Raw genomic sequence first — 12425 nt, forward strand, 5'->3', positions numbered from 1 at the left:
TATACAGTCAAGAAAAAAACAAAGTGAATGAAAAATACCTGCTTTCTGGATTATAATATTTAGTTGAATGGACAACACACAGAATTTATCAGAACTGCGGCAAATTCTGCAAATGGAAAATGAACTGAGCTCAGGGTAAAACATGGCAGTGAGAGTGTTATAAATTACCTCTGGGAAACCTGAAACAAAAAATCATTTAAAAATACTACTATTATTTCAGGGATGTTATTTGATTAGGAAAAAAGGATTGAAGTCAAATGATATGCCAAAAGCAAAGGATCGGTACATAGTGGACAGGATAAGGTCACATGAAATATGAGTAATTATGCAAAATTGCCTTTTAAAAAGGATTTCATTGGATAAATGTATGATTAGAAAAACTTTGGACCAGTCATGTAGCAAGTGTTATCCATACTAGGCATTGCCTGGGTTACACAAGAATGATGGACAATGAATGGGTCAGCTCAAATGCTCCAGTGTCAGCTATAGAATGTCAAGAGAATGTTCACTAGGCCCTGGAAAAAGGGTTTATGAGAGGACATGAACAAGAGTCACAGTAGGGGAATAAAGTTTAATTTAAAATCAGGCATTTTGAAATTTTCTGACTATAAAAATGTATATTATTTTCCTCTGATTTTAGAATTTCTGGGACACAGGAGAAACACTCAGACATTGGCTTTCTTCCCTTCACTCTTACTGAAAAAGTTATTAAAATATGTATTTCCAAATTACACAACTCTTAATTGACAACCCAAATTTACAGGTTCTTTGTTATTCCTGGAAGCAGGGAAACCAAGAGGATATTTAAAAATCATTTAGTTATACCAAAACCCCTCTATAAATATAAATAAACTATAAAAATCTTTGCCTAGTTAACCAACGCGAAAAATTTATGAATTTGATTTTTTTCTAACAACCTTGGCTTGGGAAATACTAATGATCAATTAAACAGTTAAAATGTAGGTAAGCAGGATAATGGAATATTTGGTTTTAAAAATAATTGACGAGTTGATTACCATAGAGAAATTTTTTAAAACTGACTTCCTGAGTTACATTCTTTTAAAAAGGTTTATGAATTATGATGTCCATCTGAGAGTTTTTGCTACTAAAGCTTGTTGTGGCTTGATTGCATTTCTTTTCACTGGTCATAGCAATGACAGTCCATTAGCCTGCATCTGATCAAACGGGATGATGTATAAAAGCCACTTTGCAAACTTTAAAGGGTCATATAAATGTCAGTTATTATCATCACTTGTAGGGAGCTGGCTTTCTTTCCATTTTGAATTGGGTTATTTAATTCCCTCTGAGTTTAATAATTTTGGATCAGACATATGGAACAGTTCCACAAAAACAAAGAAGAGATTGAAATTACCCAATACATGAAAGCCATCAAGCACACACATCGGAAGCCACGGAGAATTCCACCTCCTTTTTGGTGCGACTATTCTTGCCTTTTATACTGTGTAGGCAAATTTCCAATTGTTGCAGCCCTGATATATGCTGTAGAACTTAAGTAATGCAGCTGTTTCCTACTAAGCAAATACGGCAGCTCCAGTTTAAATACTGTCTCGGAATGGAAAATGTAAGCATTTAGAGGTTGTTTGACAGCCAACCGCCTGGTAGTGATTTTGAAAAACTGTATCATGGTTACTGAGACATTTTGTCATTTTTTAATTTTTGTACTTGCTTAGAAATGGGAAATTATCATGGAGTTCACAAAGTCTTTTTATAAATGAGGGTAGTAAGTTAGGAAGGAAATATAATATGATAAATATAGTAGGGCTTTGTGCAAGTATAGCTATAAAACATAAGGGTTTCTCTAGGTCAGCATGTTTCCAAAGATCTCTGATTTAATCAGGAGGAGCATATACTCTGTCAATGGAGATAATAACTTCTTGTAGCAAATGGTTTCATAGGTTGTAGTGGCTAAAAAAAAAATTTATCATCTGGTGGCCAATCATTTGGAAATTAGCCTGCTCGCTGGGTCCAGAGTGGAAATATTTCCCATTGGACAGGACTTTCCAGAGTTGGCCATTGCAGATCCAAGATCATTTGCATGCAATAATTAGCCATGGGAATTTGCAGGAGTATCATATAATCCAGAAACATATACAAATTCATTTGGGAACAATACTTAATACTCAGGTTTTTGGAATCATAAACACTGCAAATGAAAGACTTGAAACAATTCCATATGAACTGGATTTAGAATGCACAGATCCACATATTACAATAGTCTAGAAAAAAGGCTTCCAAATGTGGATGTTTTATCTATACCATGTTAATCAGGTTCAATTTTGTAAATACAAATAATTATTATGTCTTAAAGACTTTGCTAGACATTGGGAGAGATAAGAGAAATGAGACGGTCCTTACCCTTGTGGAGCTTACAATCTAATCAGTACAGGTATGAAACACAAAGAACAAACTTTTTCAACTGAGAATAAGAGAAGCATATAGAAGTTATAAATCAAGTGTTAAGTTTGGGCTGAGAAACAAACATCTTTGGTGATATCAGAATATTGTATTATATTGGTACACGCCAAGGTAGTAAAGAAGGAAAATGAAAATATGAATGCAATAAAAGGAATGGAACAGCGCTCTGCAATTTCATGCATAAAAGATCTGGTGTAGGTAATCACAGTGGAGAAAATGAACTTTAATAAGCAAGTATTAGTTCAGGTAAACCTAAGTATACTTTGTCTTCTAATAAACTTTCTCTACTCATCAACCACCTGTGATGGTTTCCTCATTCTGCATTATTACTTGATCAGTTTGTGCAAGGAATCTGTATTCATGATAGCCCATATTTTCCATTTGGTTTCATGTACCCAAGACCTGTCTCCCAACTAGACAGGAGATTGCGATTCTATTCTGTGCCTTTCATCAATTCTCAGCAATGAGTTGTGTAAAATATATACTGAATAAATGCTCACTGAATTGATGGATAAAATAATAAATAGAATTTCAAATATAGGATTTTGCCTCCTTTCCATCATGAGAATTCCAAAAGGGATGTTGTAGAAGTTGATCATTAGGAATTTTTTTTTAAAAAATACCAATTATAAACTATAGAATGAATAGAAACCTCACTTTCAGAATAATATATGGTCTATCTTATTTCAAATGAGCATTTATCTTAATAAAGCTAGAACTTATCATGAAGTAAACATTAGAAAAGTAGTAGGAGTTCTTTGAAATCATTCAACAACATTCTTTTGTGACTCGATATATACAAAGGATGCATCTCACATCATAACAACATCTAATTAAATGATCCATTTAGTATGAAATTATTTAATTGTGTTTACCCCGCTGACAAGAACAGTGACAAATTCAGTTAAAAACAAATCAGTAAGATTGGCCTTTTGACTTATAAAGACAAAATAATTGGCCAAGCAGATTTTTCAAACTAACCCTGCTGTCTCCATTACTTCCGGTTGCTGGGATTTGCTTGTCTTGACTGTTATATCTTCACTATTGTTCTGATGCTGGATGGATCATCTTAATATCTCCTTAGCATCAACTTGGTTGCGCTTAGATGCAAGAATCTTTAAAATGACGTTAAACTGAAGAATTGACCATTTTTAAAAGTTAGTAGCACAGATTATTATTGCATGACTTTTCTTCCACACCAATAAGCCAACCCAAAGTTGTTTCTCCTTGATCTTTAAGTAGTCATAAGAAAGGTTTGCATTTCCATTTTTATAGTGCTAAGATGAGTACACATTTTATTATTCTTATTACTTGAAATTTCAGAATTAGGCATTTTTTTGGTGGCATTCAGAGTTATTCAAGTGGAAAAGAAAAAATTCAAACCAGTCACCAGATCCAAAATTAGCATTTTATTCAGAACGCTGGGGTCAGAGGTGTATCATTTATATTCTGGTACACAATACAGAGGCAAAGCTGTTGTCAGAAGTCTCTCCAGTTTAAAAGCTTTTTTTTTTTTTTAAACACACACTTAGTAGTGCCACCAGTGTCAGGCCACCCCTTTCTTTTTTGGTACAAATTATGTAAAACATTTGTGCTAAGAACTTTCTCCCTCCCCAAACAAAAAAAAAATTAAAATTAAAAATAAAATTAAAATTAAAAAATTAAAAATTGAGTATTCTAACTACAGCTCAACAATTTGAATCAAATGTCACTTGTTTTAAACCTGTTTTGTAAATATTTTATCCATAACGAAAGATATAAACATGCAAAAACCTGAATCCATAGTCCAAATAATACATACACATGTTCTGAAGTTTTGCACTTCTCCATAGACTATGCCAATAAAACATTATGTACACATACCATTTTTACAGTGAAGTGGAAAAAAATACAAGAAATTAAAAAAAAGTGTACATGGATTAAGACCAAAATGTGTCTAACATTCTAGCTTAGGAAAAAATTCAGTTCTGCTACAAATTTGTGATATGAAAACTCCCTTTATTTGCAACCAGCTGCGTAAGTTTTAGAATTTTAGTGAAAAAAAAATCTAAAGTCTAAAACTAGAAGTAATGTACATTTCTCAAGCTCATGGTATCCTCCCCCAAGGTAATAAAATCATTCCATGAGGTTTTTCTTTTTTTTTCTTTTTAATTCTGTATTTTAATAAAAGCAAATGCAATGTAACAAAAGCATGTTGAAGCATATCATGGTTTAACTTACTGCTCCCACCCCAACATATTTTGTCTCTTTTACTCATCATTTCAGAAATCAGTACCATTAAAGCCTTAAACATAAAACTAATTCCGATCTGAAAAAGGTACAAAAAGGCACATAAAATCCCAGTGCTTCTGTACTGTAAAATTCAAGTGTAACTGAGCTCAATATTTTTTTCCAAACAGTATTGGATCACTGATATTCCCACCGAGCCCAAATGGGTTTGCAGCCTATGCCAAAGCCTTCAGCAAGCACTTGTGCTAGTAGACTACAAAGTTAAAGCCTAGCTTCTGTATGCTTTTTTGTTTTGTTTTGTTTTTGGGAATATCAGTTGAAATGTTTGTACTTGTCCAAAAACCAAGTTTGTTCTGTAGTTCAGTCATCACCTCCGCCGTACATATCGGCAAGTTTCTTGAAGCGTGGGCCCCAGTCATTTAGGTAATCATAGTCCTGTTCACCACCACTACTGGAGGAGTTCAGGGAGCTCAAAGAACCAGCGGTGGAACCACTGCCTTCATAATCAAACACTAGAAGGGAGTCATACGGTGGAGCTGTGGGGTCATTGTCAGCAGCTTTGAGTCCCTGTAATTCCAGAAGGAGAGAAGGGAAGGAAAGAGGGAAGGAGGGAGAGACAGATGAACAGAAAGAGAAGAGGGACAGAGAAAGAGAGAGAAAGAGAGGGGAGGGAGACAGAGAGAGAGAGAGAGAGAGAGAGAGAGAGAGAGAGAGAGAGAGAGAGAGAGAGAGAGAGAGAGAGAGAGAGAGAGAGAGAGAGAAAAGAGGGAGAGAGAGAGGAGAGGGGAGGAGAGAAAGACAATAAGGTTATGCATCTTTCAAAAACTTTAATATCAAAATCATAACCATTTTTTAACTTTTACTTTGCATCTTAAAATAAATATTGTATATTGGTTCCAAGGCAAAAGAGTGGCAAGGGCTGGTCAATGGGGATGAAGTGATTTGCCCAGGGTCATAGATAGAAAATATCTGAGTCACCTTTTAATCCTTCCATCTCTGGGCCTAAGCCACCTAGCTACCCCCCACCCCGGAACCATATTCCTTTGACAATGTCAATATATTTTTAATTTTTTATGTCCCCCTCTGCCCCCCAGATTACATGTTGATCCAAATTTCAGAGCTTGTTCTCTGACATTTCTCCCTCCCTCTCCCCCTTCCTGGTGCTAGTAGGTAATATGGTAGGGGTGGTAGTGTTGCCCTACAATAAGCATTTCCACGTCTGTCACTCTGTGAAACAAGACATGCTGCTTACACTAGAGAAAAATTCACAAAGGAAATAAAGTAAAGAAGGGTTTGCTTCAGTCTGCCTTCAATTTCTGTGCCTTCAACAGCAACAAAAAGCTTTTTATTTTTTTATCATGAGACCCTTGGAGTTGTCCCATATCAATATAACAGGGATGCATTTTGACAATATCAATATCACATTTAGTTCCTTTTGTGAAATCTGTATTTTCAAGGTTTCAGGTTAAAAACTATCACTTTTTTACAAAATAACTCCATGCTAACACTAAAAATGAGAGATTTCTGTTGTTTCTTCAAAATATAGTGAGTTTTATTTCTGTTTCGTGTTTAGTTTTAAATAAAAAAATCTAAAATACCTGCCTCAATTAGAAAATACAGCTTAATCACTGTTAAAAATAAACAGGGATGGGGCAGCTGGGTGGCCCAGTGGATGGAGAGCCTGGCTCAGAGAAGAGAGGTTTTGGCTTCAAATCTAGCCTCAGACACTTCCCAGCTGTGTGACCCTGGACAATTCCCTTAACCCCCATTGCCTAGCCCTTACCACTCTTCTGTTTTGGGACCAATACACAGTACTGATTCTAAGATGGAAGGTAAGGGTTTAAAAGCAAAAGCAAAAAAAAAAAAGAATGAAGGAATGAAGAAAGAAACTTGGACTAGATTCAGTGGCAAAGCTGTTACTTAGTTGTGTCCAACTTTTCAGGACCTCCTCCATGGAACATAGCTATCCATGGGGTTTCTTGGCAAGGATGCTGTTTCTCCAGCAGATCCTCTTGTCAGGCAATCAGAATTTAAGTGACTTGCCCAGGGTCATACACTTAGGAAATATCTGAGGCCAGATATGAACTTAGGTCCTCCTTGGGCCCAACCCTATCAACTGAGACACCCAGCTGCCTCTTAGGCATACAGAGAGTAAGTGAAAGCCCTAGATCACACAACTAGAAAGTATATGAGGTTGGATTTGAAATCAGGTCTTCCTGACTCTAGGCTCAGGGTTCTTGACCACTGAGCCACAGCTGTCTACAACAATGGCAAAACAAACATTACAGGAAAGAAAACAATTATATTGTGGGACAATTATTTTAAATGGGCATTTAAATATGAATTATTGGAATCGTTTTCATTCTTATCAAAATATTTACTCACTGAATTCCCCCCACCCCTTAATTTCTAATTAAGTCAGGAGAAAATTGTGAAATGGATCCTCTTAAGATGTGCCTTGAGTGATACTGTTTTCAGAAAATAAATCTGATTTTAAATCTCTTTCTCTCTTCTGCTTAACCCAGAGTAATACTACTTTGCTCTAGAACATCAGGGAAATTATATATATTCTGTTCCCAAGAAAAATATATAAGGAACAAGAAGAAAAAACACATGATTTGATTTATTTTTTTACTCTTATCAGGGGATGTGCTGTTTCTCTCATTTGGATATTAGTTGGCTGCAGTTGATGTTTCTTATCACTACATCTTAGAAATCTTCCACTGTAAAGAATGATTGAATTGGGTTTCATCAATACTCTATAAAGTTTATTCCGTTTGATCCTTAAATAATCAGTTTTACTTCTGAAACTATTCTAAACAATAGTGTATTTGTCTTAACCTCATTTATTCAAAATATATCCTTGTCCAATATTTTTTAAAAACCAATCTTTTCCCCTTAAAAAAACCCAGCTTTTTTTTTTCTGAGTACAATCCAATTGATTTATTCAAGAAACCAACTGAAGAGGCAGAATGAATGAGAAAATGAATGAAAAGCTCAAACTTTGGGAGACTCATTTTGATTATAGATAAAATATCTCAACCGAAGGCCTTTAAAATTAATTATAAGTTAAAATGCAAAAATTAAATATTTTTATGTAACTACATAAGTACATACATATTTATAAGTTTTATAATATAAACCAAGACTTGAAAAGAATTTATATATAGGCATGTAGATCTGCACAAACACACACAGACATACAAAGTAAGAACTTTCCCTTAATGACGATTGATCAAAAAAATTTTTTGTAAAGACTGAGATATTTTAATTTTAACAATACCATCCCAGCTGTCTCCACTTCCTCTCTTAATTCTCTCTGCCAGGACTATATTGCTCAAATGTCCATCCTCTAAACAGAGGCATTTGTAGAGAAGAAGTAGTGAGTTCAGCCTCAAATAAATGGAAAAGAGAAAAGCACGCACTCCTGATTTTCTAGTAGTCTCTAGATATTTCTTTCCAATTCCCCCAAAATCGAATTTAAGCACAACTTTTCTACAAAATAGATGACAGTACTATTCATCATCTAAAGGACTTGAGTACCTGGCACTTAGCACAGAGCCTGGCACGTCATAGTGACTGACTTAATGAACACTTATTTCCAAGGCAGCTGGGTGGTTCGGTGGATGGAGAGGCAGATGTGGAGACAGGAGATCCTGGGTTCAAATTTGCTCTCAGACATCTCCCAGCTGTGTGATTCTGGGCAAGTCACTTAATGCCAATTGCCTAGCCCTTACCAGTTCAAAGGCCATGGAACTGATACTTTGTATCAATTCTTAGAAGACAAGACTTAAAATAAATAAGTAAATATGCAAATAAATAAACACATATTCACTTCCTTCCTGAAAGCATGACAAACTTATAGTGATTCAGAAGTTTTACTACCTCTAAAAGTTACTCACCTTTAGAGAGGATTTTATTCATTATATAGAATTGTTATGTTATAAAAAACTGCCTAAATGTATTGAGAAAAAATGTAATTTCTCAATTGCATATTGAATTTATCCCCAGCACCTGGCACAATACCTCTCACATAGAAGGTGTTTAATAAATGCTTATGGAATTGAATCCTTAGAGAATGGAGCTTTTATAAAATTGGAGATAAACTTATTTCTTTCCAAGCAAGCAATCTGAGTCTAATTATAAAGTGACCATTACTAAAAGCAGTCATGAATGAGAAGTAAAGTAAATCTGGGAAATTCTTGACAATAAGAAGGAAGGGGCCACCAGAGGAAACAGTGAGGTGTTTTGGCTCTAAGCAAAGCCAGCTGAACTGCAGAATGCTTCTAACTAAAAGTAAACTCTTGTCTTTTTCAGACTCTTGGCACCAGTGCTTCTCTCAAGTGTTTTTACACTTTTCTTTGTATTGTTGCTGCAGAGCCAAACTTTTTTCTTAGCCTCTTGGTGCTCTCTGGTCCTCAATAATCCCTCTTTGCTTCAATTAAAATTCATAATTTCTTAATTCCTGACTCCATGACATTCTACCACGTGAAATACTTTGACTCTAGCCACTAAGCCATACATATATTGATATCGAACCATCTTCTTAAAAAAAATGCCTTTTCCATTTAGTTTTGCTCTAGAGCTATCACTGAAAACATGCCAAAATCCCTTATTATCTAGTGAATCATTTGAACATTAAAACTTAAAATTAAAATATAAAAATCAATACCAAATTAGAACAAAATCTAAAGATGGCATTGAGACCATGCAATTACAATGCTCCAAATCTGGTAGAAGTTTTGAAAAGATGTTGAGTGGAAAAAAAGGGGAATCAATCAATTAAAAAATTATAATTTTTATAAGACTTATAAATTATAAAGACTTATAAATTATAATTTTATATAAAACTTATAATTTTATATTAGTCATTTACAAATATATAGCTATAACTCCATCCACTCCCCTCTACCAGATAGACAAAGAATATACAAAACAATGAGGCTTGCTGTTAGCAGAGGGGGAAAAAAAAGATGGCTAAGAAAATCCAACCAATATAATTAAATGTGCCTGACTACATTTGCTATATTACATATTCAAAGTCTCTCTCTCTTCTGACAAAAGGAGAAAGAAGCATATCAGCTCTCTCATCTTGGGTCAAGATATGGTCATTATAATTATCCAGTGATCAACTTCATTTGGTTATTATTTTTGTTCATATTTTTGTAGCTATAGGGTCTATATATCTTCTTAATTCACTCTGAATCATTTCCTACAAATCTTTCCATATTTCTCTTAATTCTTCATATTTGACATTTATTATGGCACAATATTAAATCACATTTACATAATAGCACTTTTAAAACTATACCTCAGTTCATAAACATATTTTGTTTTCAGGTATCTGCTGAGACAGACTAAATATTTTTGGTTTTATGGAACCTTTTAATAACCTCCCTGGGGTATATGCTTAGCAATAGAATCTTTGGGTCAAGCCATAAAGAGTTCAGTCAATTTTTTTAATCACACATAATTCTAAACTGTTTGCAAGAATGGTTTGATCAATTTATGCCTACTAAATATATTAATATTTATGTCTTTCTGTATCCTTTTATATGCTGAAAATTTAAGGGTTTTTTTCATCTTTAAGCTAGTTTAAGGAGTGTTAGGTGAAATGCAGGGTAGTTTCAACTTGCTTGTTTATACTTTTGAGTTTCATCTCTTGCCATTATCAAATTATGTGGGACTTTCAGCTCATTCTCTGACTGCTAATGATTTTGCAAATCTTTTCTTGTGAAGATGTTGTTCACATTATGTAATCATTTATCCTCTGATGAATGGCACTTGGGGTCATATATTTGTGTTAATTAGCCATGTTACTTGGAAATATTTTGTGAATAGATTTTTACTAAAGTGATAGCTATCTTTTTACTTAACTTGCACTGATTTTGTTTGTGTAAAAGCCTTTAAATTTCATGTAGAGGGGGATGTGACTGGGGATATAGACTCTAAATTTCATGTAATCAAATGTGTCTTTAATCATTCATGTTATCTTTTTTCCCTTAAAAGTTCTTCATTTAATCATAGTTATTTTTAATGATATAACTTTTTATATTTAGGACAAGTAGTCCTTTGAAACTTAACAACGACAATTAATTTTCCTTCCTCTTTCTCACTTCATCTTTATTAAATTATTTCTAGTTTTTCTAGAACTTCATGTTGTGTCTTCCCTAAGTAGTTTATCTTTTGAGGTCTAATAAACACTAGGTTATGTCTACAATAGGTTACATCAATGATGTTTCCTAGGCTATGTTTTGTCTGATTATACTATTTTAAGTCCAATTCTCTTCTTTTCAAGCTCTCATTTTTATTCTTTATATCTCTTTCAGTTGTACTTTTTTTATACAATCACATTTGGGGGATTTGTTTTCTCATCCACTGTCATTTCCTTTCATTTTATTGAACTGTTAATCCAATTACACATAAAGATATTCTTGTTAGGATTACATTTTCTACCACCATTTGTTTCGTACTGATTTTCATCTCTTTTAAGTCAGCTCTTTGTGCCTAATTTGGCAATAATACATTCTCACAGACTCTCCTCTTCCTGTTTCCCTCTCTATCACCTAACTCCTACATCTTTTGAACCTTCCCTTTCTCTATACAGGTAAGTGAGTCATTTAAAACCCTTCCTTCACTGTTTAACCTCATAGCTTACATAAGGATCTTGTGTTTACATTTTCCAAGAAGCATTCCTTTATTTTGCTTCCCCCTTTATCAATACTCCTTCCTTTTTTAGCCTATTCTAATTAAAGTTCAAACCACCATGAAAGGCTAAGTTTCTGAAGTAACACACTTGAACTTTCTCTGTTACTCTATGTCCTATTTTATTCTCTCTTAATACATTGATATTTCTTTCCCTCTTCCCCTTTCTTGTTCTTTGCATGTTTATTCCCTGGTATGTCTCGTTCTTAGAAATATTAGTTCATGAAAGAGGCAGCAAAGTGTGTAAGGGTCATTTTAAATCCTGAGTCATAAGACTCAGCTACTGCCCTTACTGTGATCTCTCCTAATACATCCTACTTTTGCAATTATATTCACCCTAACACACTGGGAGCTGGCAACCCCTGGGGAGCCATACATATCAACTTCTGGGATATCTGATGCAGTCCTGGAATGCAAAATATTAATCAAGAGAAAGCATCCATTAATCAAGAGAACATCTCTACTCCCAACCCTAGACAAAGCCTATTATCAGCCCATTCTTTCTGTTAATGTGTAATGTAAGAAAGAGAGATCCAGGGGGTTGCAATGAGAAGTCAAGCTGAAGGAGAGGCAGAGGGAGAAAAGCTCCAACTGTCTTCCAGCCTGGGAGGTGGGGGAGGAAAGGAGGTTTTCCTGGAAGCTGAGAAAGAGCCCATCTGTATGGGACCTGTTATTCCTTCTGGGACCCAAAAACACCTCCATTAAGACTCTTTAAGAAGAGCTACCAGAATTCTCAGGGGGATTTTGGAATTGGACTCATGCTGGCCAGAGTCATCTAGATCTCTCCCTGAGATTTCTCTCTCTCCCTGACTTGATCCTGGACTCCTGAATTAAAAGCTAATTAGTTGAGGAATAGGGATCAACAGCTGTCTGGAGGAGGATTCAAGGCACTCACTGCCAGAGGGGACCAGTGTTAGATTTCCTACTCCCCACTTTCCTTGCTGGACACCCCTACCTCTCCTTCCCTGTGAACCCAAATAGTTTACTACTTTAGAATTAGGTCTGGCTGGTTTCTGACACTAGGAAAGGGGACAGAAGATTTGGGGAGAATCATA

General features: G+C 34.9%; 1 protein-coding gene across 1 annotated transcript in view; it reads right to left on the reverse strand.

The window, feature by feature from the left end:
- Positions 1-3830: 3830 nt before the first annotated feature.
- The window catches only part of CDH2 (cadherin 2), a 266200-nt gene continuing 257605 nt past the window's right edge, over positions 3831-12425 (reverse strand). Inside the window, exon 16 of the mRNA XM_007487574.2 lies at positions 3831-5232. Coding sequence (XP_007487636.1) covers positions 5026-5232 — 207 coding nt within the window. The 3' untranslated portion in view covers positions 3831-5025. The remainder of the gene's footprint in view (positions 5233-12425) is intronic.

The sequence above is a fragment of the Monodelphis domestica genome, chromosome 3 (assembly GCF_027887165.1).
Source record: "Monodelphis domestica isolate mMonDom1 chromosome 3, mMonDom1.pri, whole genome shotgun sequence".
NCBI lineage: Eukaryota > Metazoa > Chordata > Mammalia > Didelphimorphia > Didelphidae > Monodelphis > Monodelphis domestica.